The following is a 15,202-nucleotide window of genomic DNA, read 5'->3' on the forward strand; positions in this document are numbered from 1 at the left end:
CGCTTGCCTCGATTTTGAAAAATTACAAAGTACAGTGTGTGTGTATGTGTTTGTGTGTGTCTGTGTGTGCCAGACAGATGTCAGAGAGTGCAACTGAGTGACAGAACTGGAGCTGGTGTGAAGAGTTCTTGCAAAGAGCGAGGTTAGACAGGAAATGCTGAGTGTGAAAAGGGAAAGATAGTTTATCTGCCAATATGGAAGAGGGAAGATATCTTTAAAGGGTAGAAAGTCTCTCTGTCAGCTTGGCAAAACGAAAAATGTCCATCACTTGCAGTTGCTTTGGTAACCTTGGCTTGGAATTTGTGTGTGTGTGTGTGTGTGTGTGTGTGTGTGTGTGTGTGTGTGTGTGTGTGTGTGTGTGTGTGTGTGTGTGTGTGTGTGTGTGTGTGTGTGTGTGTGTGTGTGTGTGTGTGTGTGTGTGTGTGTGTGTGTGTGTGTGTGGATTTGAACCGTGAATGAGGATGTCCATGTTTAATAAATTCCCCTGGCCTTCGAAGCATGCCGTCTCAAGGTGTTGGGTTTAAATGGCAGTAAGGATTAACGTACACACTGTGGGTTTGTGCTGACGTCACATTTTAATTGTGGAAATGTCAACTGCCGATCTATTCTGTCTGAGAATTAGGATTACACAGAGAGATTAGAGGCTGCTTTTAAAGGCCAGTGAGTTTAATTGCACGGAATGAATCAATTTCCGGATTAAACTCTTGAAACTTAAACCATGGAAGATTTTCTGACGTATTCGGTTCTTTTAGTCACGAGAGAGCGCTTTATAACTGGGTGCTGGGTTTCCCCGCTTACGTGGGAAGCATGCTGGGAACCCCACCTGAGCAGATTGGAGCCAAAGTATAGGGCTCATAGTCCTCAATGGCCAAACTGCCAAAGTGTGGGATCCTCTTGCAGACGACGTGCCACAACTCAAAAGGTCAGAATGGTGTCACCGTTACAAGTAATAGCCAGCCGCCCATAGTGTTATTATCCACACACACACACACACACAGTTTCACACACACACAGTTTCACACACAATGACGCTACGCACTACTTTCCCTGGCTTACCTGCATGGCTGGGTCTTTCCTTACAGAAAGCAGGGCTGTCTGTCTGAGAAAAGTTCAGCTCCCACAGCTCGGAAGGTCAGGAACATTACCTCCATTTACATCTGTGCCAGCCTCCCCCTCCTTTCCCTCAGCCTTTCTCGCTCGCTCTCTGGATCGCTCTCGCTCTCTCTCGCTCATGTCTTCAGTGACGCACGACATGTGAGAGCAGGTGAACACACGTGAGTCCCTAACAGTCGATCAACTGCTTGTCAAACACTAGGTTTGTGCCTCTAGGTGTCATTTTATTTTTATGCAGCGTTAATGGATCAAGGATATTCCCAAGACGTTAACCACAGCATCTGCATGCTGCTGTGGAGTGACTCGTATCTTAATATATGATCAAATTAAATATCATACAGTATTTCTATCTTTGGACTTAATCCAATTTGTCCGACTCTAATTCTCTTCTTTTTTTTTGCACAATGAATGGACACTTTGGACAATTAGGCAGGTATTACTCTCTATATATTTTTGTTTCTGTCAACAAATCCCATTAAAAAGAGCCAAAATCAATAATGCATCAGTCCACCTCTCAGCCCACGCTGTCTCTAGCTCTCTGGGCCAAGCCCATTTCAACCGACTGAAGCTGTAACATTTTAACAGCTCGCAAATGTATTGCTGCTGTTGTTGTTTTGATGTGTAACCATTTCCTAAACCAGCTGGACATTGTGATTTTCAGCAAACATTACTCAAACCAGTTTAAATAGTGGATTTGTTGGACTATTTTTAGAAGTGTTTCGACAACAAGATAACCAGCTTCATCTTGTTTTAATATGTCAGGGGCCACCATATTATATGTATACAGAATGGCGCAAAACTCCATAAGTATCATGTGACTCCATTCCACGTGCAGAAAAAAACCCCTCTGTAAACCGAAATGGATTTCCATTTGCTGACTCGAGGGGATGCAAATCCAGCTGGCAGTTTGGTCGATGCCATTCTTGTCAAAAGCAGTTTGTCAGAATACTGATAGACGGAGAGCAAACAAGATGAAATGTTGACTGTCAGTTCAGGAGGACATGAAGTGGAAGTGACGTGTGTCGATGTGTGTGTTTTGCAAGAGAATGAGGGATGGAACCTCAAACCGTACGACCTACATGCAGGTCCTTTTAAAACGAAGCCAGTAGATGTTGCTTTCAGGACGTCTGTAGTTGTGTTATTGCTAACTAATCACAGAAACCCAGAACCAACGCTGACAAAACCAAAGCCCCTCTGGTTCTTTTGAAGATGGCTCATGAATCTGTATTTAAATAGTTTAAAACTGTAGTTTTAGCAAACATTACTGTGGTGAAGCCCGACCTGAGTGGCTTAGAAAGTGGTAGGAGGCAGACACACGATACTTAGTCCAGAAACCCGAAGGCAATTGCCATTAGTAGCTATGCTACACGGGTATACAAACATATATAAACAATTAAAAGAAACAAAATCAGCTAACTGAACTGAATAAATCGCTACTCAGTGTTAATGTAACTTAGATTGACTTAACATAACCTCACGTGCACACAGCTACACTGTAAAGGTCTTCCTTTCGGTAACATCCAAAGGCATCTGTTTAAATACAGCCTTCAATCAGCAAGATCTGGTTTGCACCATGAGTGCAGGTGAAGCCATGTACTTCTTTACACATGCTAAGTTACAAAAGCTATACTTTAAACCTTCACTTTCAACCTTCAAAGAAACACTTTTAAATTCTCCTAACATATGGTATACCTTTCAAACATGCATAACAAATCCGAATCAACCTAAATACATACTTTTACATAATCAACCTACCCCTCCTTACTTTGACTAATCCCATGATGCCACAGCTGACACCATAAAATAGAGGAATTGGCTGGGTGCCTCTTTTAGACTGTGAAGCACATGTTGGGTATGGTAAGAAACAAAAGATATGATAAAGAAATGAAATGCCACACTGAATAAATAAATAAATATGGGGACAAGGGGTGAGTTCTCATCTACTCCGTTACAATTACTCAAACCGGTAAAACAATAAGTGCACAGATTGGCTGCTGGAGTCGTATAGTCGTGAGTACAACAGGAGGCTGGTTTATGTTTACCAAATAAGCTTTGGACACAAAATAATAGGATCAATTAATTGTTTGGTTTGGTTTTGTTCCTGGAATTAGTTGACAATGAGTACAAAATCGTTTGTAGCTTCGTTTCGGAGGTGAGCGCTGTTTGTCACATGCCATAAGCACAGAGATGGAAAGGACGGTGCACACAACAGGACGGGTCACTAATTCTCTGGCTGCGGCCCTTTGTTGTTGTTGACACTGTTGTTGGTACATTGTGACCACAGTCACCTGCCCTCATGCACATACAGCAGCAGCCAGCAGATTCTGGCCCAATTGAATCCTTTATACAAACTGTATAATGACAACAGCACAGCAGAGACAAACAACACAACAAATGTGTTATTTCACACTTAGAGCGCTCTCTCTCTCTCTCTCTCTCTCTCTCTCTCTCTCTCTCTCTCTCTCTCTCTCTGCTATACATATTATTGACTGACTTTTTCTTCATTTGGGCAGCAGCAAACAATGTTGCCTGGCAACAGCAGCACCATAGAGATGGTGTGTGTGTGTGTGTGTGTGTGTGTGTGTGTGTGTGTGTGTGTGTGTGTGTGTGTGTGTGTGTGTGTGTGTGTGTGTGTGTGTGTGTGTGTGTGTGTGTGTGTGTGTGTGTGTGTGTGTGTGTGTGTGTGTGTGTGCATCCCTTGTCATGTTACGTGTGTAAAGCACGGGGAGTGTTAAAGAGACCGAAAAGGTAGGAAAGTAGAGCAACGAGATGGTGGGAGGAAGTTGGTGACGGTAGATAACATACGGATGAAAGGGACAGGAAGAAGAAGGCGAGGGGTGCGACCGCATGGGAAGACGAGGGGGAGGATGGAGGATGGGAGGATGGAGGAAGGGCGGTAAAGGCCGCCTCCTCATCAGTCATTCTGTGTAGACGGGAACTCGTCCATTCACATTCAAAGAGCGGGAGCAGTTTTTGAAGGAAAGAAGCTTATTTAACTCCCGATGATAAGAATGGCCATAAAATATGTATGCTCTCATTTAGCAGATGTAGTCTGAGCAGCGATGCTGACACACTTGTAGTTACTGCACATTCTTGTTGTTGATAAACTCACAGCCTCTCTCTCTCTCTCCTGTCTGTTATTTCTGTGCACAACTGCTTCTGTTTTTTTCCATTATTTTTCTGTCCTTTCCTCCGTCCTTTGCTCTATCTCTTCCCTGAACCACTGCCCTTTCATCTAAATTCATTTTTAATCCGTAACGGTTTTCTTTTTCTATCTAATCTCTCCCGTTTTAACCCAACTCTTTCCTTTTTTCAGCACTATCATAGCAGTTTCCCAGTATTTAGCACCGCCTTTATGACAAATAGAGTCCTCTCTGTACTTGTAAGTTCACCTGCGCGAACAGATAAACTGTGCAGGCATGTTTTTTTTGTTTTTTTTTCATGAATGCATTCCTCTTTAGAGCTCACTATGTAAATTGGCAGAATGTTTGACTGACAGATGTTTCTTGTCTCTCTCTCCCTCTTTTTTTTTTACCCCACATCCCTGCTCTCTACTTTCATCTCTCCCTCCCTTCTAAAATCCTCTTGTCCTTCATCTCATTTTCTCCCTCACACAATAATCTTCTCTACGTGTCTCTTTCTCTCTCTCTCTCCCTCCCCCTCCTTTCTGCAATCCTCTTCTCTCTACCTTCCCCTCTCTATTCTCTCTGCAATCCTCCTCTCCCCACGTCTGGCTCCGTCCCTGCTCAAATCATTTTCTCTCTTTCATCTGGTCTTCCCTCCATCCTCCTCTGTTTCCCGTCCTTCTATCACCTTTCTGGCTGCTAATCCTTCTCCCCAATCACTCATTTTGAGTCTTTTTTTTCTCTCCATCATCACATTCAATTTCTCATCGGTTTCTTTTCATCCAACTCCTTCCGCTCCATACATCCCTCTTGACTCAGCTATCCCAGGTCCCGCGCTGCGATGTTGATACTGGAAGTTTTCTCACCGCTCCTCCTCCTCTCCATCCTGTTGCCGCGCTATGGTTGCCGGGCGGCGGACATTCCGGAGGACACTACAGCAGAGTTCTCGGTCAGACTGTACCACCGGCTGCAGGCGGCGGGGGACCAGGAGAACATCATTTTCTCCCCGCTGAGCGTGGCTATGGCGCTGGGGATGGTGGAGCTGGGAGCCAGGGGGGCTTCACTGGAGGAGATACGGCAGGCTGTGGGATTCAGCCACCTGCTGCCAGGTGAGACCACTCGTTCATATGTCAAGGTTCTGTTGGGGTTCTGTGAGGTTTTGTTCACCAGAATCAGGATCTGATCTAAATGATATATGATCTAAATCATATTTGATGTTGCATATTTGATTAAAGGCACATGAGTTTAGTTTACTCACTTGTTTACTCGGGTTGGGGAGGGGGGGGGTCTTATGAAAAAGTTGCTTTTTGGTAAATATGGGATCAAGTGTTTTAGACGCTTGACTCATTGTGTCTATCTATCTAATTCAACATGCACACAAACATGTGCATGGCCCACACATTAATAGACACTGTTGCATCCCAGACAAGTTTCATTTTCAGAAAAGAAAAAAGAGAGCAGTTAGCAATGTATATGACCAAGCAGCAACAGCCAGGTCTCATTTCCATCGTTAAAGGTGTAGGGATTTTATTTTTGCTCTATTTTGCCTATTACTAATTTGCAAGCTTTGCTACATATTGAACATGTTTTACATTGTTTAAATGACAATGAGTTCCCTTCGCCCTTGAAAACAGATACAGAGGTGAATGACACGAAAAAGGTGCTCTGTGAAATGTGAATAAATACGCCAGTAAGACGACACCTGAATACAATTGTAAATGCAGTCCACTCAATTCAATTCCCACTTTGAAAGAAGTACTGCAAGTTTAGATGTTTTAATATGAAATTGAGCTTGTGCTTCGTTTCTCATTTATTTGTATTTCCAATGCATAAGATAAGATTTTAGTTTCTATTGCTGTCTCAGTATTGAACAAAAACACTCTTTCCCACAGCGCTCTACTCTTTATATACAGCTACATTCTGAATGTGTGCCTCCCTCTGTTCTCCAGGCATGGAGTTCTCTTTGCTCCAGAACCTGACAGCGGCGCTGTCCGAAGATGACACTCACTACGTAATCAGATTTGCCAACAGCCTTTTCCTGCAGGAAGGCGCCACCTTTAACCCTGAGTTTCTGCATCTGATGCGGAAGTACTTCCGGGCCGATGTGGACACGGTGGACTTCAGCGAATCGGCGGCCGTGGCCGAGCAGATCAACAACTGGGTGGAAAACCATACTGAGAGTGAGTTGGGGAGGGAGGAAGAAAAGGGAGCGATACAGATGAAAGATGAGAAGGAAAGGAAGGCGATAAAACAGATGCATAATAACCTTGACAATCCCTGCATTGCTGTAAAGCGACATGGAGTTACACCATGGCCTGTTTGATCACATCATTGAATACAAATGTAGAAAACACATTTCCAACCGTCAGTTGCACAGATCTCTATCTTTATCCTTGTGTGTGTGACTTCATTAGCTGCATCACAGCGGACCCCGTCTTTAGGCAGAAAAAAAAACTAATATAGACCAGAACAAATGTACAAATCTGTGCAAATCACCCTTCCTCCCAGGTAAGATCCGCGAGCTGCTGTCAGCCGAAGACTTCAGCAGCGTGACCCGCCTGACCCTGGTGAACGCCGTCTACTTCAGAGGCTCTTGGAGAAACCAATTCCGGCCAGAGAACACCAGAACCTTCTCCTTCAGCAGAGATGATGGCTCTGAAGTGCAGACGCTCATGATGTACCAACTGGGAGACTTCTCCTATGGTAGGGATGAGCTGTGTGTGTGTGTGTGTGTGTGTGTGTGTGTGTGTGTGTGTGTGTGTGTGTGTGTGTGTTTAGAATTGCACTTGCGGTGCTTTTTCTGAAGCCCTTGAATTTCAACTCATACTTCCTGAGGTTATTTAAAATGTTAATCTTAGATCTGAAATATTCATATTTTGAGCGTTATTCCCAGGAAAGACTCCTCTTTTTTGCGCAGTGAGCTCTGCAGTTGAAATCTTCACTGGCACAAACTCCTCCTGGTAGATCTGTTTGATTTAGTCGAACATTTTGAAAGCTATTTTGTTAATGTCACACAGTATTAGCGGTCTGTGACAGTCTGTGGCAACGTATGTAGTGATACATTAGGATTTGCTAAATCTACTCAAACAACTCTGTTTCATTTTGTATTCTGCCCCTTCACACACACCTGCTTCTGATTCAATGTTAGCCAATGTTGTGCCGATCTTTAATCATTTTGAGTAATTTTAGACGAGTCAAGTCACTGTGACTTTCCTAATCTTTCTGAAAAAATCTTTTGCTTATTTTAATATTTGATCATTCAGTTTTCTACAAACCCAATGAAAGAAAAACCTTCTTTCAATCGGTCAAAGGACTGAAACAATAACATAGTGTATTATTTTACATAGGGCTGCAACTAACTAAATAATTGTTTTCTCTATTATAAAAAGCAGAACATCCTCACATTTTTTATGCTGGAATATTTGCAATTTTGGCTAAATAAATTATTTAAAACGGGTTAAAAATCGTTTGCTACATCTCAAACACTTTCAAGGATCTGTAATCAAAGGCATAATCTGGCTGCTTTGAGTTGGGAGCACTTTTAAACTTGGCAGACTTTTGTGTATTTTAGTTGTGCCAGCACTGTGAGGTGTAAGACTGTGTACTGGCGTCCTGCAGGTTGGCTATAATGTTGTTACATCTGAACGATTCCAGTCTGTCTTCTCTGCATCTAGACAATTTTTTTGTTTGACGTACTGCCAACGACGGTTACATCAGCTTCTTACTGCACTGCTACTAAAGTTGGCGCGTTTGAGTTATTTTGGTGCAGTCTGTATGTGTGTGAGAGAGATTGCACTTGCATACAGCTACGTTCATAGGGTGCACACACAGTCATACTCACACACCCAGGATCAAGGAGGTGTGTGTGTGTGTTGCAGAACAAGGACAGGTCCTCGGGGAGAAGTCGGATTTTGCATTCTCATTTTGAAGCACTATCATGTTGGTTAAGTCAAATGTTTTGGGAAGCTCTGCTGCAACGATGCCTCTCTCTGCATCAGCAGCCGCTTCACAGAACGCTACATATTGGATGATGAAAGAGGCTAAGTCTTTGTGTTGTCATTTTCTCTTTTTAAAGCACTTTCAAAAGAAAAAGAATGCGCCAAAATTGATATGAAGTCTGGCAGTGTTAATTGCTCTATAATCTCCATCTCGCACTGTAAATACATAAATTAGTGAGATAAGCTTATATTCAGAGTTAAGATCTAACTGGACTTGTTTTGAATGTAAAAGGATTATCTCATCTTGATGAAGAAACAGTTTGTTGGCTTATCTTGATGAGATTCTTTTTGATGGGTTTTGTTTCATTAGATGCGAGGGACAAGTCTCCTAATTATCCGCCTCAAGACTAAAGATGTAATGATCTTTCTCAGCCTCAGTAGCATATTGCATGAAGATATCGGCATGTTTGTGTAAAATGTGCGTTGCACAACAAAAAAAAACACAAGATTCTTTTCCTGCTTTCTACACAGAGTAAGTGTACAATACATTTTCACACCAAGTGTAAGTTAAGCCTTTTAATTGAAGCGTCAGTGGTTTTTAATTAGTGCATCAGGGAAATGACCACACGCGATGTGATCAATACAGTGGATCAATGTGCTGTATGCTCCTCCTCAGCGAGCCCAGTGCACGAGGTACAAACACTTTGGTCCGTGGCGTCATTTCAACTGTGTTTCCTCCCCACCAGGCGAGTTCAGTGACGGCTCCCAGGAAGCCGGCGGCGTGTACCAGGTGTTGGAGATGCCGTACGAGGGGGAGGACATGTCCATGATGATCGTTCTGCCTCGGCAGGAGGTGCCACTGGCTTCCCTGGAGCCCATCATCAAAGCAACACTGCTGGAGGAGTGGGCTAACAATGTCAAACGGCAGAAGGTGGAAGTCTACCTCCCCAGGTGCGAGATGACGCACTCAAACACTCGCTGCTGTGCATCAATTACCTATACACAATGACATCTTGTTGTTGTGGTTGATGCATTACATTTCTCATAGAGAATGTCCCTGCAGTAATTGCTGTTTTCAATTTAGTCAAAGGAAGGAGCCATAATAACGGTCGCAATATTATTTTTTTTCCTATTAAATTGCATCCTCCATCATTGGAACTCTATGATTGCTTTATTAATGTTGACAAAAGTTTTTTAAACTGATTTTTTTCGTTCAAGGGTACAAACATTTAAGATGGAGTTACTGTTTTGGAGCTATTAAACTCACACGCACCTGCACTGCAAATATGTGAGGAAGACAACATGTATTTGGCTAGTTCCAGTACATATGTAGAAGTTATATTGAATAACCACCAGTAATGGACCATGTCTTCCTGTCACTTTTTCCTTTAAAACAGTGATAGATAGTCACGCATGCAATGTGATGACAACTTTTTAATATTTAACTGTGGCAAAATACAAGAAAATGCACACAATGGCTTTATATCTACCTACTTAATCTGTATCTGACTTTCTTAAATTAATCTGATTCTTCAAACCTCTGTTTAGGTTCAAAGTGGAGCAGAAGGTGGACCTGAGGAGCACTCTGCAGGAGCTGGGAATAAAGAGCATCTTCACCAACGATGCTGATCTCTCGGCCATGACAGGTAACGCTCCGCTGCAGTCCTCCTTTCTTTGATACTTGTTATTTCCCTTTTTTTTTCTCACTTAATTTGAGCTGAATGTGATTATCCCCCTGAGTTAATTAAAGGGTTATTGAGAACACCTGGTGTGGGGACTGGCTCCTAATTCTGAATTAAGATCAGTTTGGTGCGTTTCCTCTCTTAACCAATCAGGATATGACAACGCTCTTTCTGAAGAGAGGTGGAGGGCTGAGCTCTCAAGGGCATTCTGACCCTCCCTCCGTTTGCAAACTTTTCAGATGAAGGATGACTTTAAACATTTGAAACTCAGCTGGAGTGATTCTTCAAAAACACATTCTCACTGGGTTACTCTCATCAGGGCGGATCATCGTGTTTGTGATAACGCCTTCAGGCTTTCCTTTGCTTTACTTTCATTTCAACCTTCTTTATACACAGTTCCTTAGTATTGAAGAGGCATTTTTTATTATTATTGAAGAGGCGTTTATTGTAAAAACACAAGAGATTTGGATTTTGGATCTGGAGAATCAGTACCGCCACAACGAAATATGTGACACGTACCCCTAGATTATTATATAAAACACGTAGAGAAACAAATGGAAGGAGAAATAAACTCCTCGAAGGGTTCAGCATGAGAAGTTGATTCAATTTCTGCTTCTCGGCTGCAGTGAAGTTGCCTCAGGTACTTTCTCAGGTAACCAAGGTAACTGGCACCGAGTGGGCAGGTCAGAGCTGTCACATCATCCTGTTAAAAATAGATCAAGAGAGAGAGAGACAGACGTATACATGCTGCAGAGGCAGGGAGACATATTTTATCTGACGTAACAATATTAATTAAAATAAAGGTAAGCTGCACACGCTCTAGCCTTATAGAGAACAACTGGACTCAATATACCTCTTGTTCTTACTGGTCAGGTAAGAATGCTAGAATTATTTTGTGTAATACAATCTGCACGCTATCCTGGACTTCCTGGAACATCTTGTACTAGTTCAACATGTACTCAGAGGACATGATTTATATCTGGAAGGTAGGTAGATAAGAGAGCGTATTTAAAATGTTCTTAATCAAGAACATTTTGAACGATTTGATGCTCTGGTGTGTGTGTGTGTATGTATACATGTGGTGTTTTGACTAATATGTAGGTGTGCTATTCTGCACCCACAGCTTTAAAAGTTTGCTGATGCACCGACCATTTCTCCATCTCACACTGCCTGATCGTATTCTAAAGTGATAATCTGTGTGTATGTAACAGATGGTAAGGACCTGTACATTGGGAAGGCCGTGCAGAAGGCGTACCTGGATGTGACAGAGGAGGGGGCAGAAGGAGCCGTCGGGTCAGGTAGACTTCATCATCTTATTAATTTGCTTAGTAGGAATGTTTCTCTTCGGCAACATCAGGATCACTAAACACTGCCCCCATCTGTCAAAAATTAACTGTGTCGTTTGTTTCCCCCTCTCTCTCTCTCTCTCTCTCTCTCTCTCTCTCTCTCTCTCTCTCTCTCTCTCTCTCTCTCTCAGGTATGATCGCTCTGACCAGGACTCTGGTGCTGTATCCACAGGTCATGGCCGATCACCCGTTCTTCTTTGTCATCAGAAACCGAAGGACGGGTACGTGCGTCTCCGTGCATGTAAATGTGCCTCTGATGTTCGGTGTGTGTGTGTGTGTGTGTGTGTGTGTGTGTGTGTGTGTGTGTGCGCGCCGTAGCCTGACTTTCTCCCCGTTCCCTCCTCTTCCTCAGGGTCCATCCTCTTCATGGGCAGGGTCATGACCCCTGAGGTCATCGAGCCCAACGACCATGACTTTGACTCCATGTAACCGCCGCGTGAGCTCCCTCGAGGATCCTGACGTCATAAACGCTACCTATCCTCTATTGCCACCTTCAGCTGTGTTTTATACTCTTGGGGAAAAAAATATATACAAACTGAATATTATACGATATATTATATATTGAGATAAGACGTACGACATATGATGTGTTTTGATACTGGAAGCTTTAAACTCCTGGATACAGACATGCAGGACAAGGAAGTTGTACATATTCTCTGGTGTATGGTTTGTATATGAGAAAAGACGAGGAGGAGAAGAAGAAGAAGAACACATGATATGTAATCCACGCACAACCCCTTTAAGTTCAGCAGCCTTACGCCCACACACACACACACACGGTGCACAACAACTGTTTTCTCTCTACTTTACGCTTTCTTACTCCAGATACAGTATGTGCACACTGTAGGTTTCACACTTTACTTATATACCTGTATATTTGACATTGTGTTCTATATAAAATATACATATATATACTCCGTATTTATTGCAGAAACATTTGCAAACATTTTGTCCCAATACAATGAATCTTAGTAATGTATCTGTTCCAGATGGTATTCTAGTCATTTTTTTTTTTTACATTGTAGGCACATGGCTAAACTACTGATGAACTAATATGCCTTATCATATCTGAGGGGTTTGATTAAGGCCCAGCTGGGCATCTCACAGGTGAGCAGAGGAGACTGCGTAACTAAGGTGGGTTGCTATAGCGACGGCCTGGAGCATGCAGGTGCGTTGAAAAAGATCTGCGAAACTGTTTTGGATGTACATACAGGGAGAAACCGTAACACCAGCTGTATTCAGTCTTTTACTCAATAAAAACATGAATGTGTTCCATTAAACAAAGACTGTGTCCTCTCTCTCTGCATGGAGGTTGTTTACACACACACACACACACACACACGGAAACCGATGATATCACGAGGCCAGGCAAAGATAGACTATGACCAAGGACGAATGAGACATGCATATTAATTGTGATAAATGTCAAAGAAAATAAGAGTCAGTTTGTTCATAGTGTTTGAACATTTATAAAAAAATGTCTTCTATTAAAGTAGTTTTCTGTCTTGACGCATCTCATACAAGCATCATAAATACAAGCATCACGAAGAACATATAAGGTAGTTTAATATTCCAGATACTGAGCAATAAAATGGAGTACTATATACAAGAAAAAGTACATTCCAAATACGGGAAAAAATATAAAATTAGGCCATACAATGTATATTTTGTAGTAACACAATTTACTTTTAATAACTGCCTGTGCTATCAAGTGTATTGAGACTATATTGGTTAATTGTGTATATACATATATATTAATTATGTAAATCCATAACATTAAAGACTGAGTCACAACCGACACACCTATTGCCGTCTGCGTGACACTGCCACTGTAATAGCAATACATGAGGAAATAAGCCTTGATAATTACACCCATAACAGCTGTTCCCTGCCTGCCATTATATGAGAGTTTATGCTGTGTGATAAACACGAATACCACAACAACAAAAAACCACAAAAAGATGCTTTGATGAATTCAATGTGATGCTTTGTGAGAGTCGTCATCCTTATCTACAGTCGGTTGTTTAAAGAACCCCAATTATGTTTGACATGACTGTCACACAAGATGAAACAGATCGTGAGAGAGCAAAACAAGTGAAATTATTTCAACAATGAAGAGCAAACGCAGATATACACTCACAGCTTACCGCAAATGATAACACAGTCTTCAAATAACTGGCACAGGCAGCAGCGCTGCTTAACACGAGTTAGTGCAGTGTCGGAGGGAATCATTTCCACGGTCCCCTGTAGTACCGGGGGTTTTCATTTACTTCTGTGAAATATCTAATAGCTTTTTCATCTCCTCGGTGCGCACAGTGTGAGTTCAGTGCTGCAATATCTTATAACACAACGAGCTGCATTGGTGAGGAACGACAGCCCACGGGTGGAGGAAGTTATGATCTAAATTACTTTCATATAGCTGGCAAAGCTGCGGCTTTACGGCTTCTTTGTGTGCCACTGGAAATCTGAATCAAGATCATCCTTCTTCCTCCCAGCGAAAACATGCAGAAAGAGAAACTACAACACAAAAAACATAAACAAAACTACTGCAGTGCATCAATGTATCACTAATTTATTCTAAAGTGAGACCATTTCTCACTTTTGGTAAGAGCATTTTGCACCTCTGTACTTTTCTTATACAATTTGAGTTCAGGACTTTGAAGAGAACATTGTGGTATTACTTCCATATTTCCCCACCACTGATCCACTCCTTCCCGCATTTGTTCTTTGAAAGTCAGTGTAGCATTTTACAAAATGTCATGGAATAAATCAAACTCCAAAGGCAATGGTGTTGGGAAGAAGAAGGCCAACAACTAAAAACAGGAGAGGATGGAGAAGGAGACTGTAAGTCAGACGCGACACTGTCAATATCTCTGATAAATCGAGGAAAATAACAGCGTATTATAACATTATTGTGTGCCACTTGGTCAGATTTGCTCTTAAATAACTGCTACACAATTAAAGAAAGACAAAAATATCACAACAAATTTCAACACTTTTTTTGTGGAGCACAAGAAGTCAGTTCTTTTGTTTAACATAATTGAGCTGTCACAGTTCAAAATCAGAATCAGAACCATTTCTTTGTCAGGTATGTATACGAGGAATTTGTCTTGGTGGGTGATGCATACATTAGACAAACAACAACAATCAACACAGTGCAAGAAATATAAATATTAAATGTCATTTACAATAGAATATAAAATAAAGTGCACAGACAAACATACAACAGTACTATAAACAAGTGTACTGTAGGTGTATGTAAAAGTGCAATGTGAATGTGGCAAGTGTATTTAAATATGAAGTATGAAGAGCTGTGCAGGGGAGTGACCGGTAGGGAATTGTCCTGGGGATGACAGAGTTCATTCAAAAGCTACATTTTCACTTCGTTGTTCGGGGCTCGAGCGACAGTGTCGTTCTTTTCCTCTTTGGGACGATACACCTGAACACTGTTGCCAGGCAACCGGCAGCTTCAGCGATCAGTCTCACCTGCAGCAGCAGCAGCGGGTCCACGCCAGACTCAGTCTCCCGAGCCACAGCAGACAGGACGGTGACACTTTCTCCTGGTAAATACAACAAACAACAACAACAACAACAACAACAACAACTAGTGGGCTCCATGGGGAACAGCTGCAGTCTAAGCCGAGACGCTCATGATGCAGTAAAGACGGCCAGGTGACGCTATCAGGAGACGATTGGGACATGTCAGAAAGGTAAGCCCGTGTGACGTCATGTCCAGTGACAGCGTGGCGTTTGACCATTTTAATATTGCGTTATCAGGCTCGAGAGATGTTTATATATATATATATATATATATATATATATATATATATATATATATATATATATATATATATATATATTATATAAGTGACACACTTTAAAAGCAGCATCAAGTATAGAGGCGCGTGTGTGTTTGAATTTGTCTAGAACCCCCCCCCCCCCCCCCCCCGCATACAGCGGCTATTATAAGCTAGCTAATAGCACCTGCTCAGGTGTCC

At 42.1% G+C, this 15,202-nt stretch overlaps 1 protein-coding gene across 1 annotated transcript; it reads left to right on the forward strand.

The window, feature by feature from the left end:
- Positions 1-5,079: 5,079 nt before the first annotated feature.
- serpini1 (serpin peptidase inhibitor, clade I (neuroserpin), member 1) lies at positions 5,080-11,633 on the forward strand (the record flags this gene model as incomplete). The annotated part of the gene is made up of 8 exons (XM_079224777.1): positions 5,080-5,347; positions 6,188-6,418; positions 6,747-6,941; positions 8,923-9,127; positions 9,725-9,822; positions 11,070-11,156; positions 11,336-11,425; positions 11,557-11,633. The coding sequence occupies 8 exons, from the start codon at positions 5,080-5,082 to the stop codon at positions 11,631-11,633; spliced, it is 1,251 nt and encodes a 416-aa protein (XP_079080903.1).
- Between the last annotated feature and the right edge of the window lie 3,569 nt (positions 11,634-15,202).

Source organism: Taurulus bubalis, assembly GCF_910589615.1.
Source record: "Taurulus bubalis genome assembly, chromosome: 10".
In the NCBI taxonomy this organism is placed as follows: Eukaryota; Metazoa; Chordata; class Actinopteri; order Perciformes; family Cottidae; genus Taurulus; species Taurulus bubalis.